The 17,858-nt window shown below is 41.7% G+C and overlaps 1 protein-coding gene across 4 annotated transcripts in view; it reads left to right on the top strand.

The window, feature by feature from the left end:
- Window positions 1-17,858, top strand: part of TANC1 (tetratricopeptide repeat, ankyrin repeat and coiled-coil containing 1) — a 224,407-nt gene that overhangs the window by 95,586 nt on the left and 110,963 nt on the right. For 3 of the 4 annotated variants that reach the window (XM_045560314.1, XM_045560312.1, XM_045560311.1), the window contains exon 3: window positions 10,345-10,542. In XM_045560314.1, coding sequence (XP_045416270.1) covers window positions 10,345-10,542 — 198 coding nt within the window. Of the gene's footprint in view, window positions 1-10,344; window positions 10,543-17,858 lie in introns of those variants that run through there. The other variant, XM_045560315.1, reaches the window with a different exon arrangement.

Here is a 17,858-nt window from a genome sequence, read left to right as displayed (position 1 = left end):
CAGCCATACTTCCACTCCCTTAAAAATAATCACAGTCAGCGTTTTATTGAGCTTCCTTCTAGTTTTGGATTGTATGTCTTACTTTTCCATTATCGTCATATAGCACGTAAAAGATTGTATATGCTGGCTTAAATGTTTGTTCCTCATTTTTTTTTTTTTTTAATGGTGATCATATAGCAAACTCTGATTTCTCTTTTTCTTTTTTGTAATTTCAGTTCCTTGGCAATGAAAATGGTCATTGTGGTGTTCCCTGCTGTTCTGCTTGTTTAGAGGGGCGGGTGGGGATAAAGAGAAACTTCCCTGTCTTGTGTCCCAATCATGTAAAGAAAAATGTGAGCTATTGTTAGCAAGTTCTGGCAGAGTAGCACCAGTTATTGTTTTAAGAGGTCTCCAGATAAGGTAAGAGATTCTTTCTGCACTGTGGGGTAAAGATACGGTTCAAAAAACATACTTCCTGAATTGAGAAGGGAGGAATAGAAGAGGGACAGTTCAGTGAAGTGGTATAAGGCCAGGATAAGGGTTATAGAGTTTATTGCATTTTTTAAAAACCATAATGTCTTCACTGTTGAGTAGTTAATTTTGAGTCTTCAGTAACTTTTTTTTTTTCTTCAGAAGGATAAATGGGCTATGTATTTTCTGAGCCTTTGAGAATTTTGTTTGGTTGATATCACATATAATAGAAAACTTGGTGCAGCTTTAGAAGATTTAGTTATGCTTTTCCTTCAGGTTTTGTAGATGTTATTTTTTTGACGTCTGGCTTTGAGTGTTGGAGGGGAGAAGGGTTGTGTGTGAAATTGTGTTCCCAAAAAAAGGTACATTGAAGTCCCAACACTTGAAACCTGTGAAAGTGACCCTCTTTGGAAATAGTCTTTGCAGATGTAATCAAGTTTAGATGAGGTCACACTGGATTAGGGTGGGGCCTAATCCAATATGACTGTTGTCCTTAGAAGAGACAGAGACAGAATGCCATGTGATGATGTAGGCAGAGATTTGAGCGATGAATCTATTAGCCAAGGAATGTCAAGGATTGCTGGCAACACTGGAAACTAAGAGAAAGGCATGAACTAGATTCTGCCTTAGAATTAGAGTCTTCAGAGACATCAGGGCTCTGCCTCACACCTTAATTTGGACTTACAGCCTCCAGAAATGTGAGGAAGTAAATTTCTCTTGTTTAGGCCATCTAGTTTGTGGTACTTCATTATAGCAGCTCTAGGAAACCAAAGTAAGAAGTCCAAGTGCAGCCAGACTCTGGTTCCTTTCAACCTCCCTGTGGTTTTATATCCTATGAAACACTTTTTAAATACTTACCTGGATGCCTGTGATAATTTTTTAAGTCTTAAAAAACATTACTTCATCCTGTCCTTATTTCTTCTCAGAAACGCCTTTTTTGTTTTCCATATCTATAACCTTTTCTCACTTTGTTAAAGTTTTTGCCCCTTCCCTCTGCATTCTGGGAAAACCTTCCCAAGCTTATTCTCTTTATCGTTGACTAGATTTTCTGTAATGTTAATTATGCTTTACTGCCTGAAATGTGGATCATGATTTTGTTATTGTTTAAGTTTCTTTACTTTTCTTTCCTTATCTTTAATAGTCTCTCTCTCTTTTTTTTTTTTGAGACAGAGTCTCACTTTGTTGCCCGGGCTAGAATGAGTGCCATGGCATCAGCCTCGCTCACAGCAACCTCAAACTCCTGGGCTTAAGCGATCCTACTGCCTCAGCCTCCCGAGTAGCTGGGACTACAGGCATGCGCCACCATGCCCGGCTAATTTTTTTGCTGTGTATATTTTTAGTTGACCAGATAATTTCTTTCTATTTTTAGTAGAGACAGGGTCTCACTCAGGCTGGTCTCGATCTCCTGACCTCGAGCAATCCACCCGCCTCGGCCTCCCAGAGGGCTAGGATTACAGGCGTGAGTCACCGTGCCCGGCCTTTAATAGTCTCTTGTACAAATGTATAGTATAGCATATCTTAGTCTACAGGACTAAGATTAGAAAAGAAACATCCTATGAAGGATGTGGAGGCCATGCCACCCTATATTCTGTTGAGGTTGCTGAGTAGTTGACTGAATTTTATTCTCAGTCTTCTTCCTTTGAGTCTTCAAGAAGATGTTCCCTTTCCTTTCACTAATAAGCTGGTTTCTCAGTCCCCCATCATTGATTATTTGCGGGGGGTGGGAGGGTTGAAGGAGGCTTATCATCAAAAAAGGAAATTTAATCAGCTGTATATTACTTATCCAGATCTGTTGGCGCCTGCTGGTGGGTGTGGGGTGGAGATACAGAGGCAGACTCTCGGGTGAGGGATTCACATCTTCCCCCGCATAATGGGCTGGGCTCTGATGTTTTATAGACTGTAGCACGGTTAGGCCACCAAGTGTTTGTTGCAACAGCAAAGGGTGCTCCTTTGTCATCCTTAAAATTACTAGGAATTTTTTCCTTTTCTGATCATCCCTTTCTTTTGGTGTATAGTGTTTTGCACTTGTGAGTTTTGGTCTTTTACCTTGTAGTCACAGATATTTTACCAGGGTGTTGGGAGAGGCTTTGCTAGGACTGCTAGCCAGATGCAGTTTTAAACAGAAACAGGATTTCATGCTTTTATTGCCTGTGCCCTCCCTGCACCCAACCCCCTTCTCAGCTGGCTGTTTATTCCCCCTCTTCCCTTTACCTCTCAATGCCTAGGTCCTGTCCTGCCTCATTTATTTCCCTTTTAACATCCACTTTCTTCCCTGTCCCCCCATGCTTCTCTCTCCCTCTCCCTTCCCTGGCAGACTTGATGTTTCCCTGGGGCTTTGGATTATCCACGTCCCTGTGTGGGCATGCATCTGCAAGTGGGCCCACACTACGCCACCCCACCGACAGCAGAGATGACCAGGACCTGGAAGGCAGATAGTGAAGGGTGGGGAGAGAAGAAATGCAGACAGCACAGAGCTCACTGATGACAGGAGTGGAGTGGGCTCCTTGCTGCTAGCATCTGACCTTGAGAGCAGGGCACCGGCCTCTTCTCCTCCTGTGTCTTGTGTCCACTGCAGTCAGCTGCAAACAAACTCACTGCAGAGCAGTGAGCACCACACACGTGTCACTCTGAGCACATACCTCGTGGACTAGAACCTCATTTCACCCACTTGACAAATTAGGCCATAGTGGGCAGCCCAGTTAGCCTAAAGATCTGTAAATCTACATGTGGCTCAGTCCTAGGGAATATAAATTATTTACAGGAAACATAGGCACACAGGAAAAAAATGTAAACCATCTAAAAGTGTCTGTGTCACACCTGTGCTCCCAGTTGGTCAGTTCCCATTCCCAGAGGCAGCCACTGCTGCCAGTTCTGTGCGTGTCCTTCTAGAGGCCTTCCATTGCATGTACACGTGTGTATGTTTACCTATATAGGTGGGTAAGCATTTACCGTGTGTGCATGTGTATATACACACATATAGATACATACACACACTCAAAACAATGTACATTTTGAATAATGAAACTTTTATTTTAATCATCTTCATGATTGAGTACAGTATTCCCTGAAGTTTCTTTTTCTTTTCTTCTCTCCCAGCTTCTGTCTCGTGACAGGCACACAAGCATTCCAGATCTTTCTGACCACCTTCTTGCCTCTGTGGGTCTCAATCCTAGCTGCACGTTAGAATCACTTGGTGAGCTCTAAAGACCATTGCCTGAACCGTGTCCCTGACCCATTAAAACAGCTCCCTGGGCGGGGTTTGGGGGTCCTTCTGTGTGGAGGGAGTTGGGGGATCGCTACTCTAGTCGGGTGTGATGGCAGTGTGCCTGGCAGAGCCACAGAGCTGTGTGCCCATGGACCTGGGCAACAAGTCTGTGTTGACGAGGAAATGTGGAATAATGAATTCCGCACGGATTTAAGGTGAACCCTGCCAGGCTGCTTTCCACCACGGCCAGCTGCCCCTCGTTCTTTGCAGGCCAGGCAGAGAGACCGGCCTTGGTGCACCCGGGAAGCCACAGGCCCCAATGCTATGCTCACTACCAAGTGAAAGGAGAAGCAGCTATTTAGGGTGCTCGATGACTAAACATCTATCTTGGATCCACTTCGCTTGTATGGTGACAGCAGAAGGTGTGACTGAGAGAAAATTAATGATTGCTGGGCCTGGGTGCCTCCCAAATGGAGTATTCCAGGAGTGCTGTACAGCTAATTAACCAGCCAGCATGAAAAGTGAAAATAGATGAGGGAACAGGTTTCTTTTCACAGTGGCCCGGTACTGTGCCTAGACCTACATACACTATTTTTGGATTTCCCTCTTAAGTATACAAAATGACGTAATGTTGAAATCGTATCTCAGTAGGCTTCTTGAAGGGGAGCAGTACTGAGGCAGTGACGTCTGGATCCAGCTGCCTGGGTTGAAACTCCGTAGGAACACTTGCTAGTGTCCTGGTGCAAGATACTTGCTCCTTTTTTTTTTTTTTTTTGAGACAGAGTCTCGCTGAGTTACCCGGGCTAGAGTGAGTGCCGTGGCGTCAGCCTAGCTCACAGCAACCTCAGACTCCTGGGCTTAAGCGATCCTACTGCCTCAGCCTCCCCAGTAGCTGGGACTACAGGCATGCGCCACCATGCCCGGCTAATTTTTTTTTTCTATATATATTTTTTAGTTGGCCAGATAATTTCTTTCTATTTTTAGTAGAGACGGGGTCTCGCTCTTGCTGAGGCTGGTCTTGAACTCCTGACCTCGAGCAATCCACCCGCCTCGGCCTCCCAGAGTGCTAGGATTATAGGCGTGAGCCACCGCGCCCGGCCCTATACTTGCTCCTTTTTGTGCCTCGGTTTCCTTGTGGGAGATGGGTGCTGAAAATACCTACTTTGTGGGGTGGTTGGGAAGATGAAATGAGATAATATATATAAAGCACATAAAACCCTGTCCTGGCACCTAATACATGTAAAAAAAAATTGTTATTTTTAAAGTACACCCCTCCAGGGTTTGGGGGGGGGGGGTGCGAGTTTTTCTGAGGTCATATATTTTTAAAGCACAAAAAACTCTTGCATGCTGACACGTCTTAAAGGGAAAACTTTGACAATCAGAGAGGAAATGCCAGTCTGTTTACTCATCTGTTTCAGGGTAAAGCATGGTTTACGTTTGGTTCTGTAACTATTGAGTGTTAAGAATAAAACTGTGAGGACAGTATTTACTGATCTCTGTTTAGAACCCACTTGGTAGATTTTTGATGACAAAAGGATAAGCTTGTCCCGTGGGCTAGGTTTTTCTATACCCTAGGGGTTAGCTGCTTTCCTGCCTCTCAGTGATACTGTTTGAGAATTAGTCATGATCTGTGAATAAGGTTTTTAAAAATTGTTTTCTTGATGCATTTATCTTAACTTTCTTTTTGAAAACACATATTAATGACTAGTAGCACTGCCAGGGTCCTGGTAGATCCTATAAGGCGTAGAACAGTTTAAAGTGCTTTTAGTTGCAGAAAGAGCCTTCTGAAGGGTCTAAAAAGGATACTGGATCTTGTGGAGAAAATCTTTTCCAATTTTCTGTAAATACAGGTTCCTCTGTGTGCGTGTATGCGTAGAAAAAAGTTATATGGTTATAAAACCTTACGATGGAAAATAAGTTTAAGAAACATTAGTGTACTCTAAGGTGGAGACTGCACAAAAGATGCCCTAACACATTTAATGCCCTAGTTAAATGTATTGCACAAGGCTCGTTTTCTGGAGCTGGATAAACAGAACATCTTTCTCTTTCTATTCTAAGCTTCCATCCCCCACCCCCCGCAAGCCACTTCAATGGCACACTAAATGGAAATCTTATTTCCTGCTTCTGCAGACCTATTTACCTGAATGTCTAAGTTCACCCTTGCCCTTCTCAGGTGTACCCTTCCTGAAATACACTTTTACTTTCATCTCCCTGCCTTCCTTGCCCTCATTTTTAAAAAGCCTTCTCTAATCCTGCACTCCATGTCCTCTAATCTATGAAGTTGAACACGGCCATTCTGTCTAGCCACCTTTAAACGGTCCTCTCCCAGGTTCACATTTTCTTCCAGTGTGAATTGAAATCCCTTTTCAATCTGTAATAGTGTACAGATTTTAAAATAAAGAACTATTCTCAAAAGCCGTGTCTGCCAATTTAAAATGCCTTCTTGGCTTGCTTTGTCCCCTTTGCTAATTCCATTGCTAAAAATTATGCCTTTGACTTATACTTCTTGTATGTGTGTTGCATTTTTATTTATTAGAAACAGAGAGGACCTTATGAATGACCACACATCCCCATGCCTTTTCTGGTCTTTTATTTTTGGACTTCAGGGAATTGGTGATTTTAAGAAAGTGTGTGTGTGTGTGTGTGTGTGTGTGTGTGTGTGTGTGTGTGTGTGTAAGCATGTTGGTATGAACAAGAGAGACTGTATGTAACCTACACACCCCGAAATATTTACTTTCAGGCCCTTTACAGTGAAAATGTGCTGACTCTCTACATATTTAACTCTTTTAAAATGTGTCTGTTTTGGGGATCTCCACTTTTCCCCCCCCAAAGTAAAGTTCTTCAATGTGGCCCTCTTCCTCAAGGGTAACTCCTAGGCCGCAGCTTCCTGTCTGAGCGACACCATGACTGGACTAGATGCTCTGAGATGGAAAGCACGCTGGGGTGATGTGACTGTCTGCAGTGTGTAACTCTGCCATGGGAAATGCCTGTCAGGAGGAGGCCTGGTAAATCACTGGCCGTTGATAACATGGTGTTCATACCCTGGACAGGATGCATTGTCCTACCCGGCCTGGGCATGGCTGCTGCCACAACAGGAAGGGTGATTGAAGTGTGCTTCCCATCACTTAATTGAGATGGGGAATAAATTAGGTCACAGCTGAAAGACAACATCTATTCAAGGCTGAAAGAAAACTGCCAGCTGTGCTGGTTGGTGCAGTGAAACATCTTTAATTCTTCTTAAACATCTTTAAGCATCTGCTGAGGAATGTTAAATCAACTGGAGAATTTCTGGTATCATGTTGCTGGTGTTATGTTGCCCAGAACCAGCATTGCATTGTTCATATGGATGCCCCTAAGATTTTCACTTTCTGCCTCTGGCGTCATTGTGGGGCTCTGTCTTTGACCTTAACCCCCTTGCCCTCTTGCTGCTAAAGCCACTGGCTCCAGAGTGCTGTCTCCAGCTTCTGAACTGCTGGATCACCCTGCTTTGTGCTTTGTCTCCTGTTCATACACAAAATTTCTCTCCCCACTTTGTGCCTTTCTAATAAAGGGAAGCTAGAAGTTAGGGATTTTAACTGCCTCTGAAAAACAAACAGAACAACATGTTTGGGACTGATGTTATAGTGAGATGGCAAAGTAAACTTGAACTAGAAAACCCCCTCCCCCAAGCCCCATCTCCTTAAGTCCCGTTTTATTGCAGCCTGCATAAAATCAAAGTGCCAGGGCCCAGCTGCTCCGAAGGCTGAAGGTCCTCGTGGTTCCAGCGTGCTTCGGAAACTCATCCCCACCAGATCTGCAGTTAATGAAAATATTTGCTTTGCTTGATATAAACAAAGTTTATGAGCAGAATTTATGATTAGGAAACTCTTTAATTCTTTTTTACCCTTCAATCCCTAATTGCTCTTGTATCATGTTGGAGAAATTCTTCAGTGTTTAAGAAAACAAACCTTTTCTCAGTAGTAATCTTTACTTTTTTATTTCTGGTGGTGGTATATGTATTTCTCTCTTTTGTGTCCCCATCCAAATTAAGGGACTTGAAATCTGGGTTTTTATTAATATTTTTTACTTTTGTGTATAGGTCAGTAACATTCATGTGTGAGTAGGGAGACACAGACCCTCCCACAGCCATTTGACTACCTGGATCTGTAATTTAGGCTCTATAAGGGCAGCCACAGGGCAGTGTAGCTCTCTTCAAACCACATGGAAAACCAGTGTCACCTCTTCAAGATGTCTCCTGTACATCTTATATATGTGACCCTCTGGGGCTGTGGACTGTGGCCTCATTGCTTTCCAAGTTCTTGTCTGTCTCCTAGTGTTTCTTGCCTAAACACCCACAAATCAGGTGACCTGATGCCATTCTTGTAGGTATAGTACCTGCTGGCATTCTTAACATGAGGGTGACGTGGTGGTGCGGATCAGTCTTGAGAACTGAGGTCTTGGTTCAGGTGTTGGACCAGAGAAAACAACTGTTGCTCTGCTTTCACAAGCCTTGTCAGGGCGGAGGCATCTAGTCCCAGTGGGAGCTGGAATCATGGTGCAGCCCCAGCTCTGCCTTAGGAGCCATTTCCTCGTCTGAAAGGCAAAGCAAGGGCAGCCAGGAAGCTACGTGCACTGGCTAAAGGCCTCAAGAGGTGTATTCTTTCTTTTTTTTTTTTTTTTGAGACAGAGTCTCACTCTTGCCTGGGCTAGAGTGAGTGCCATGGCGTCAGCCTAGCTCACAACAACCTCAAACTCCTAGATTCAAGCGATCCTCCTGCCTCGGCCTCTCGAGTAGCTGGGACTACAGGCATGCGCCACCATGCCCAGCTAATTTTTTCTATATATTTTTAATTGGCTAGATAATTTCTTTCTATTTTTAGTAGAGACGGGGTCTCGCTCTTGCTCAGGCTGGTCTCAAACTCCTGAGCTCAAACGATCCACCCGCCTCGGCCTCCCAGAGTGCTAGGATTATAGGTGTGAGCCACCACACCTGGCCAAGAGGGGGTTTCTGAGAGCTTCTAGACTCATGCACGGTGTGGTAGACTGACCCCTGTGTATCCAGTGCTGGCTAGGGAGACAGGCTGGGTGAGAGTTGTAGGGACCCAGGGTGGGGGCCGTTGCTGTTTGTATGGACTCTAGGAGGAAGGTGCCACTAACTCCTGCCTGCTTCCCTCCCTTGCACACAGAGCTTTGTCTTGGGCATTTGCACGAATGTCCTTGTTTTTGTAATTCCCATGGTGGTTTTCTAGTAATTCTGTTTTTTTTTTTTGTTCTTTAAATGCCAGTCATTTGGGCAGTTAGTCATAAATCTATTGGTTTCCCAAGTTTATTAAAACGGCTTCTAGCCGGGTGTGGTGGCATATGTCTGTAGTCCCAGCTACTCAGGAAGCTGATGCAGGAGGATCGCTTGAGCCCAGGAGTTGGAGGTTGCAATCAGCTGTGCTGACGCCACTGCACTCTAGCCGGGGTGATAGAGTGAGACTCTATTTAAAAAAAAAAAAAAAAAACAACAAAAAACAAAAAAACCCCAACTATGCATAGCTGGCCCAGGTATGACCGAAGTTATCTTTCTGTCTTTGCTGACTTACCCATTGTGGAGCTTCTCTGTTCACAGCTCTGCCGGTTTTGAGTTGCCTTGAAAGGTAAGGCATGAGCCTGTGCCCCCAGTCTGTCGAAGGAATGACTCTGCTACTTCCTCATGACTCCTAACATGAAAAATAAGCACAATGATGCAGTTTGGAACTGGACGGTTTGAGTTGAATCTCTTTTGAGCCTTGTACACACAGGTCTGCAAAAATTGAGTTCCCACCTGGCTAGACAACTGTCATTTATCTTTTTTTTTTGTTTTTTTTTCTTCAAATCTAGTCCTTGATTTTTTTTTGGAGTCAGGAAGGCATGGCAAGGGCCAGTTGGATAGCTTTTTGTTAGACTGGTGGGCTTATGGAATACTATGTATCTTTCAAATTCTGCCTTCTATACTTTCTACACTATGATTGTATCCTCTATATTTTTGGAGGGGTCTGCCTACCCTAGAATTTCATAATAGTAAGCTTATTTGTCCCCAAATTCATTTAGGGGTTTGAACACTAAGGGGAAATCTGCCTAATGAGTGAGCCATGGCTCCAATCTCATGACTGTTTTGGGGCATGTTTGAGGTTAAATTTTAGGAGAGGGGACCCTGTGTTACGGAGAGTGCAGAGTAGATGGGATGAGAGAATAGAGGATGGTGCTGGGGAGGAAAGTGGAGGTGGGCTAGACCCTCCCTTGGACTTTTATTATTGGAGAGGAGCCAGGGAGGCCTGGGAGTCTGGAAGGGTTGGCGTCTGAATCTGTTCTACTGATACCCATGTAAGGCCAGTAAATCCCCTCCCTTACTTTAGCTGAAATCAAAGCTTCCTATGGATCATTCATACTTGATCTTGATCTAATCTCGGATCAGCGGCTTTCTGGACCCTTTGTTAAGAATGAAACCAGACCAGTTGGGGTGGTGCAGAAAGCGATATGTGGCAGAGTTGATTGATGTCTGAGTGGTGAAGCTTGAGTTTTTTTCTCATGGGCAAATATTTTTAATAATAGGAAAATGATTTTTAAAAATATCAACACATAGCTGGTATATAAGAATTATATTTTACGAATGTAGTTCTTAGAAATTAAATTTGCATCAATTTATAACGGATGGTCTAACCTAAGGTGTTATCTCTCCACTCCAGGAGGTGACTTTGGTCCAGAGACTTCTCCAGTCCTGCCCCCTGGCCATGGTGGTGACTCTTCTTTGAGCAGTCTTCCTGTAGCAGAGGACACCTACAGGGTGAGCTTGGCCAAAGGTGTCTCGATGTCTCTGCCTTCATCACCTTTGCTGCCTCGACAGTCTCACTTGGTGCAATCAAGATCAAACAAAAAATCCCCAGGTAAATAGGCAACAGAACAGTATCCAAATGAGCTGTCTTGGTTAATTAATGTACTGAAATTAAGCAAAACTAATGCACATAAGACATCTGGGAGAATGTTTTTTCTTTGTAACTATAACTTCTGAAAGAAGGAAATATTTTTTTTTTCTTTAAGAAAAAAATGTGGTTTCAACAGACTTGTCCCTTTAGTTCAACCTCTACATAAACTATTTGGACTGCTTAGGCTAGACTTTTACACAGATTCAAGATCTCATTATTAGTGCTAATGTTAACCATCAGTTTTATTGTTTTCTTGCTGATGAATTTAGTCATGCACTACATAATGACATTTTTTGGGGTCAACAGTGGACCACATATATGAGGGTATTGCCGTAATATTATAATACAGTATTTTTACTGTACCTTTTTTATGTTTAGATATGTTTAAATCCCAAGTACTTACCATTGTGTTAGAGTTGTCTACTGTATTCGGTACAGTAACATGCTTAACAGGTTTGTAGCCTAGGAGCAATAGACTAATTAGCCTAGGTGTGTAGTAGGCTATAACGTCTAAGTTTGTGTAAATACACTCTGATATTTGCACAATGAAATTGCCTAACGAGGCATTTCTCAGAAATATCCCCGTCGTTAAGCGACACATGATTATAGTCCAACCTTATATATGGTGTCTTTAAAGGTTATGGATTTAGGCAAGTGTTATCTGACAACAGTATTTATTACTACCAAGTATTGTCTACTGATACATTTTACTTGATTACATCATCCAGCATTTGAACAGCTATAATTTTTTATGAAAACTCAGACTTGTAAAAGGGGTGGAGGCAAGGGACTTATGGATTACTTGTATGTGGTATTTTGGCTTCTCTCAGCGTTACCAACTTTACTTTTACCATAACCTGAAAAACCAAACATTACTTAACCTCAAGAGGCTATGATTCACATGTGAGGAAAGCCTTCCCAAAATGCTCATACCTGGAATCATAAAATTTCTTGGATGTTCCTTAAGGTTTGCTGAGTTTTTTTGTTTTGTTGTTTTTTAACAAAAAGAAGGCAGGATTTTGGGGTCCAATCGATTATATGCCAGTCAGTGCAAGGGTTCTTCTAAGTTGCGTGTAAACATATTTGCAATTCATCCAAAATGTGCCCCAGGGGCTGTGAAATTGGTATCTTTTTCTGGTTTCCTATATATTCATATTACTTCAGGTGACATATGCATTATTTCTGAATCCTTCAGTGGATAGTTGAGGTTTTTGTGTGGGTAAAATAAAGAGGGCAAACTTTAAGGCTTTGAATGTTAAAAATGGTGCTATGAATTGGTGGGCGTCCAAAATCTTTTATTGTTCTAGAATTTTCTTATTTTGGACAACATTGTTTATAATCCAGTCATTAGCTGGAACTTGGAAACCTTTTTGGTATGAAGTGATTTCCTGTGCCAAGGAATTTGACCTGTTTATCAGTATTTGGGGAAATTCCTGGAATGTCCTTCCTTCCCTGTTTTCCCTCCCCCACGGCTATATCTCTTTGTCAGATTTCTTCTCTTCCTTCAAACTATAGTTCCCACACTGCCTCTCTTGCTGGGTTACTCTGATTGGAATTATTCTTACTGGAAATTGTGCACAGCATTATACTTTTTCTTTATTCTCAGCCATGTCATTTGTCCTTTTTCCCTGAATGAACGTATATATTGACAAAAATTCTTTGCTTGGCTCCTGAACCTTCTCCTAGGTCCATCTATGCATTTCCTTGTAAAGTCCGGTTTAGCACAGAAACCTGCTAAGTCAGTTTAGCAAGAACCCCCAGCCTTCAGTCTGATTAAATTCCTCATCCTTCACATCCCCCAAGTGAAGTCTAATCACCCTAGCCTGTCTTCAGCAAGAATCCCCTAAATCCTGTTAGTGATTTTTCATCCACTGACCCCCTACCCTGGTCCTTGGCTATAAATTCCCACTTGCCTGCCCATGCTGTGTTGAGTTGAGCCCAATCTCTGTCCCTGACTGCAGAATCCTGTTGCAGTGGTTCCCACACCTATTGAGATGGCCCTGAATAAAGTCCGCCTTACTATGCTTTAAAAAGTATCACTGGCCGGGCGCGGTGGCTCACGCCTGTAATCCTAGCCCTCTGGGAGGCCTAGGTGGATGGATCGCTCGAGGTCAGGAGTTCGAGACCAGCCTGAGCGAGACCCCGTCTCTACTAAAAATAGAAACAAATTATCTGGCCAACTAAAAAAATACATATAGAAAAAAAATTAGCTGGGCATGGTGGCGCATGCCTGTAGTCCCAGCTACTCGGGAGGCTGAGGCAGGAGGATCGCTTAAGCCCAGGAGTTTGAGGTTGCTGTGAGCAAGGCTGACGCCACGGCACTCACTCTAGCCCAGGCAACAAAGTGAGACTGTGTCTCAAAAAAAAAAAAAAGTATCACTGAATTGGTTTTTCTTTTCTTTAACAGTATGTGCTTGCTCTGTCTGATGCTTGAGAACAGGCGAGATATTTTATACCTCATCTATATAAAATAATAGTAATAATTCTGAAGCTCTCTGTATTCTAAAGGGACCTCATTGAAAGTGACACCAAGTGCAGAGATTTGACTTTTTGGACAAATTTCCTTCCTGTAGTCTGAGCTACTGCAAATGCCTTGGTGTTGTTTGGGTCTTAGGACTGGGGAACACCTGAGAGACTCTAGGGAAAACTGCATTTCAGATATGATTTTATTAACAACAAATTCAGTGTATGTTTTAATGGAACTTTAGGTAGCAATAAACAGCCTGGCAAGGGTTTCAAGGAGCCTATGGGCTTGGGGACAGAGAAATCACTGATGAGGCCTTGTGTCATTATATGTCTGGGGCAAATTAGATTTGGGTTTTTTTGTTGTTGTTGTTATTGTTGTTGTTTTTTGGAAAAAATAAATCCTTAAAGATTTTCTCCATAGGAATGAAATCTATTTCTGCTAAATTCTCTTCAAGGCCTTATGAATAGAAAGAAGTTAGTAGTTCTGCAACATTCAACCTTCTAATGGGTTGAAGAACGTACTCTCCGTATCAGAAGTTTTTGGTCCAAATGGTCATTGAATAAACTAAGCAGATACATCTCTAACAGAGCAGTACTTGTGGGCTGCTCAAATTTGTGCTGCAAATTAATGTCTCACAGTGGTAATTTGGCTTCATTGTCTTGGTAATTTTAATTTGGGCAGAGGTGCTGCTTAAAAATGGCAGACTCAGAATACATCAAACCATGGACAGTATTTTTTCCACAGTGTCTAACACAGATTTCTGCTTAATTCGTATTGTTGGGAAAGGATCCAGAGCCCTAATGTTCTACCTGCCTGTTTAAAAAAAAAAAAAAAAAAAGTTGACATATGGTTGTGAATGTGCACTGCATTTAAAAATATTCATCTATTTAAAAACCTAGCACTGTTGCTGCTAAAGGTAGAGTAAATACAGTGTGTCTGCAGCACCCAGAGGTATGGAGCCACTTCCCACCTTCCATCCCTCCACCCCAGGGGGTCGTGCTCTAGGGTTGTGTCATCATTCAGACCCCTGCTCTGACCAGGGATGGGAACCTGTTTTACTTGTTTGCATGGAAACTCTTCGCCAATTGATGCTAATCAAGAAACTGTCAGGGACTGAAACTATTATTCTAGCAAGGATCAAACACTATAAACCCCTGCAATAAGGCACTCTGAACAACACAGCCTGTATTAATAAAAACTTGTATTTCATACAATTGGCAATTACCTCCTTGATCTTAGGAACTGTGGCCCAGAGATAATTTCATTAACCTTGCAATAATGTGACCCTGCATTTTACATGATTGAGTTTCTTGCATTATGCTTATATTAAGAGTTATTATTTTTATACAGCTGAAACTGGGCAGAGGAGATAAGAAATTAAATTTAGAAAAATGAAAAAAATTTTTTTAGAAAAAATTTTTTTAAATAAATTAAAGTTATTTTCATTTACTCTTCTGCCACCTTCCCCCGTTTAGTTATATTTTTTTCACTGCCAGTTGGAAGATTCCATTTTCTAAGTATTGTTTCAAAATTTTTGTTTTCTCTAAATGGAAAATAACATTTTCTGGTAATGAAAACAAGGGCCAGCATCCATTAAAGTAGTTCTGTGGCTTTTGCAAGTCTTTTTGGATTAAGAATTCATCAATATTTGTAATGTATCCTTTTGTCTTCCAGAGAAGAAGAGAGCCCATTTCCTGTGGTTTATTAGTAATGTCATTATCGTTGGTTACTTTATATAGTATTTGCATTTCCCGGATCATTTTGAGCCCATTATCAAACAATCAAAAGGTCATGCATGAATGGGAAGTAACCCTTTGCAGTACTGTGGTGGCCTACAACAGCAGATGGTGACACGCGGGTGACAGTGCTCTTCTCTTGTGCTTGCTTGTGTGGGGACACTGGAAAGTGCCAGCCGTTTCCACTTCTGCTGGTTCCAGTTCCAGCTCTGTCTCACAGTTGGCATATCGGGTGTAGTAGTTTTGAAAACTCCTCTGGCTCTGTTTCTTTAAGGGGAAAAAAACCTCAAAACTGACAAGCTGTGAAGTGGAAGTCATACTGTTTCCTTGATTCTTGGACCATGATGTCTGCCGTGGTGCTCTTGCCTCCTACCCCACAAGAATGCTTCTTACAGAAAATTTGGAAGTCCCATCATTGAGAGAGAACAATTATCAACATTTTGAATTTTTTTATAGTCTTTTTAAAACAAATCTGCTCCACCTAAACCTGAGACCACATTATGTAACCTTTTGGGCTCTGGGCTCTGCCTTTTTTCACTTCATATTGTATCATAAACAATTTCCAGTTTTCTGGAAAAACCTGGTATTTATCCATTGTTTCAATATTCTTTTTTTTTTTTTTTTTGGCCAAAAAGATGGTGAAGATCAATATTTGATAATTGATTTTTACACCACTAATTGTTAGATATTGACATTTTAAATTTTTAAAAATTGTTGTGTGAGTCAAGATTTTTTGTTTTTGCTATTAAATTCCTGGTGTGAATTTTAAAATTGTGGTTAAACACATATAACATAAAATTTACCATCTTGACCATTTTTAAATGTCCAGTTCAGTAGTAATTACATTCACACTGTTGTGCAACTGTGTCCAGAACCTCTGATATAAATATTTTTGTCCAGCGATTATTACACACATCTCTGGTATCTGCTCAAGGGTGGCAGGTTCCGAGCAGTGGAACTATTGGACTAAGTGGCCTGCATTTATAAGGAATCTTGATATTTATTGCCAAGTTGCTTTCCAGAAAGGCTGTATTGATTTCACATTCCCTCCAGCGTTCTTTGAGAGGCTTCTTTTTGAAGTTAACATCTTCTGGGAAGAATCTAAATGCATAGTGCTTTGTCAGGCCTAACTGTGGACTACTGAACATTTTAAGAAGAGACCGAGAGAAGTAATTCTGTAGCCGCCGCCTTTTGAACTTCCCTTCTGTCTGCACTTCTCAATTTCCATTTTCTTCCTTTCCACGATACTGTGTCAGGGGAATTATCACAGCTGAGTCAGATCAAGTTCATGGTCAGAAAAACACTCAGCTGGCTTCCAATTTTAGCTGCATGGTGAGGATCATAGAGATCACAGAGGATCACAGCCATGTTGGAATTGGAAAGGCCTCCAGAGCACATCCTGTCCAGGCCCCTTTGCAGATGTGGAAGCAAAGACCTCTCAGTCATTAGGGAACTTGCCCCAAATTCGTGCAAGTTATTAGTAGAGCTTGATCTTCCCACTCTGTCCCCAGCACGTTCTCCTGTGCCAGACTGTGTTGTCGTTCTGCCTGTACATTGTTGACACGTGAGCTATAAATAAGTAAATGAGTTTGTGTTCTGGTTTCATGCATAGGAGAGGCCATAGGCTTAGACTTGTGCACACATGCGTCTGTGAGGCTGCTGCTTGGGGCGTGTGGAGAAGAGCACAGGAAATGCGCAGTCCTGTTTCTCCTTGTAGAACCAGCTGATTCTAGTCCTTGCTTTCATTTCTGAGTGGTTGGGACCACAGTCAGGCATCTGACCTTCAGCAAGGACAGTTCCTTCTGCTGTGGTGACTAGGAGAGCATTCTGCCCTGCTGTGAACGTGATGCACACATTTTCTGCTGTTTTTCTTAAAACGTGTTCACACATGGAACTGGCATGTATGTATTTGGTCTACTTTGAACCTAAGCACCTTTGGGTCCATTTATTTCCCTTGCTGATGAGTCCCGGTTCACCCATATACAATTTGACTATACCCTGGAATCACCCCAGGAAATTTTTTTTTAAAGAGTACTGATGCCTGGGTCCTACCATCAGAGATTCTGATTTAATGCATATGAAGTATGGTGTGGGCACTGGAATTTTTAAAAGGCCTCCCAGTGATTCTAATATGTAGCAAAGTTTGAGAACCACTGATAAGGAATATGTGATTATCTCTTATAATTCCTTTTCAATGAGGGTAAGTCCATGTATACTTTATGTTCTAAATTTTAGAAATACTTGAGGGTGAAAATACATTACAAAAATGTACAAAATAATCACACAGTAAGTCTTGATTCCTTCTATACCCCACCAAACGCAACCACTTTTGATGGTATTTCCCACTTTGTTCCTGTAGTACATAAACAATAATAATGCATTTGACCATTCCCATAACATTGGACAGGTAAGAGGTTCCCTGTTTTCTAAAGAAGAGTGAAAGAACATTCTTGTATTTTAATGTTTGAAGGCATCTCTGACATTATCATCAGATAGACTATAAAAGTGGGATTACTAGGTCAAAACTTACTTGATTAACTTTGAGGATGAATTATTATGTAATTATTGGTCATTTGTCATTTTTTTCTTTTGGGAATTTTGGTGATAGTTGTCCTTTATTCCACTGGGGCAATATGTGTTTCTTACTGAATTATCACAGCTTTGTTGTTGTTTGTTTTAAGGCTATCAGTCATGTATGTATGTTATAAAATATTTTTTTCCTGGTTCATCATTTTCTGTTTAATTAGGTTATAATGTTTTATGACTCACAGAAGTTTTTCATTTTCTCAAGGCAAATTTATATATTTTTCCATTGTGATTTATCCTGTTACATTTTTTAAAAACAGCTTTATTGAGATACAATTTACATATCATATAATTCACCCATTTGAAGTTTACAGTTCAGTGTTTTTTAAAGCATACCCACAGGGTTGTGCAAACGTCACCAGAGTCTTAATTTTAGAACATTTTAATCTCTCCTTAGAAAAAACACAAAAACCCCGTACTCACTAGTAGTCACTCCACATTCCTCCTAGCAAAGGCAGCTACTCTTCACTGTCTGCTGCCCAGCCCTC

This window comes from Lemur catta, chromosome 8 (genome assembly GCF_020740605.2).
Source record: "Lemur catta isolate mLemCat1 chromosome 8, mLemCat1.pri, whole genome shotgun sequence".
NCBI lineage: Eukaryota > Metazoa > Chordata > Mammalia > Primates > Lemuridae > Lemur > Lemur catta.
This window is presented reverse-complemented; position numbering and strand designations above follow the sequence as displayed.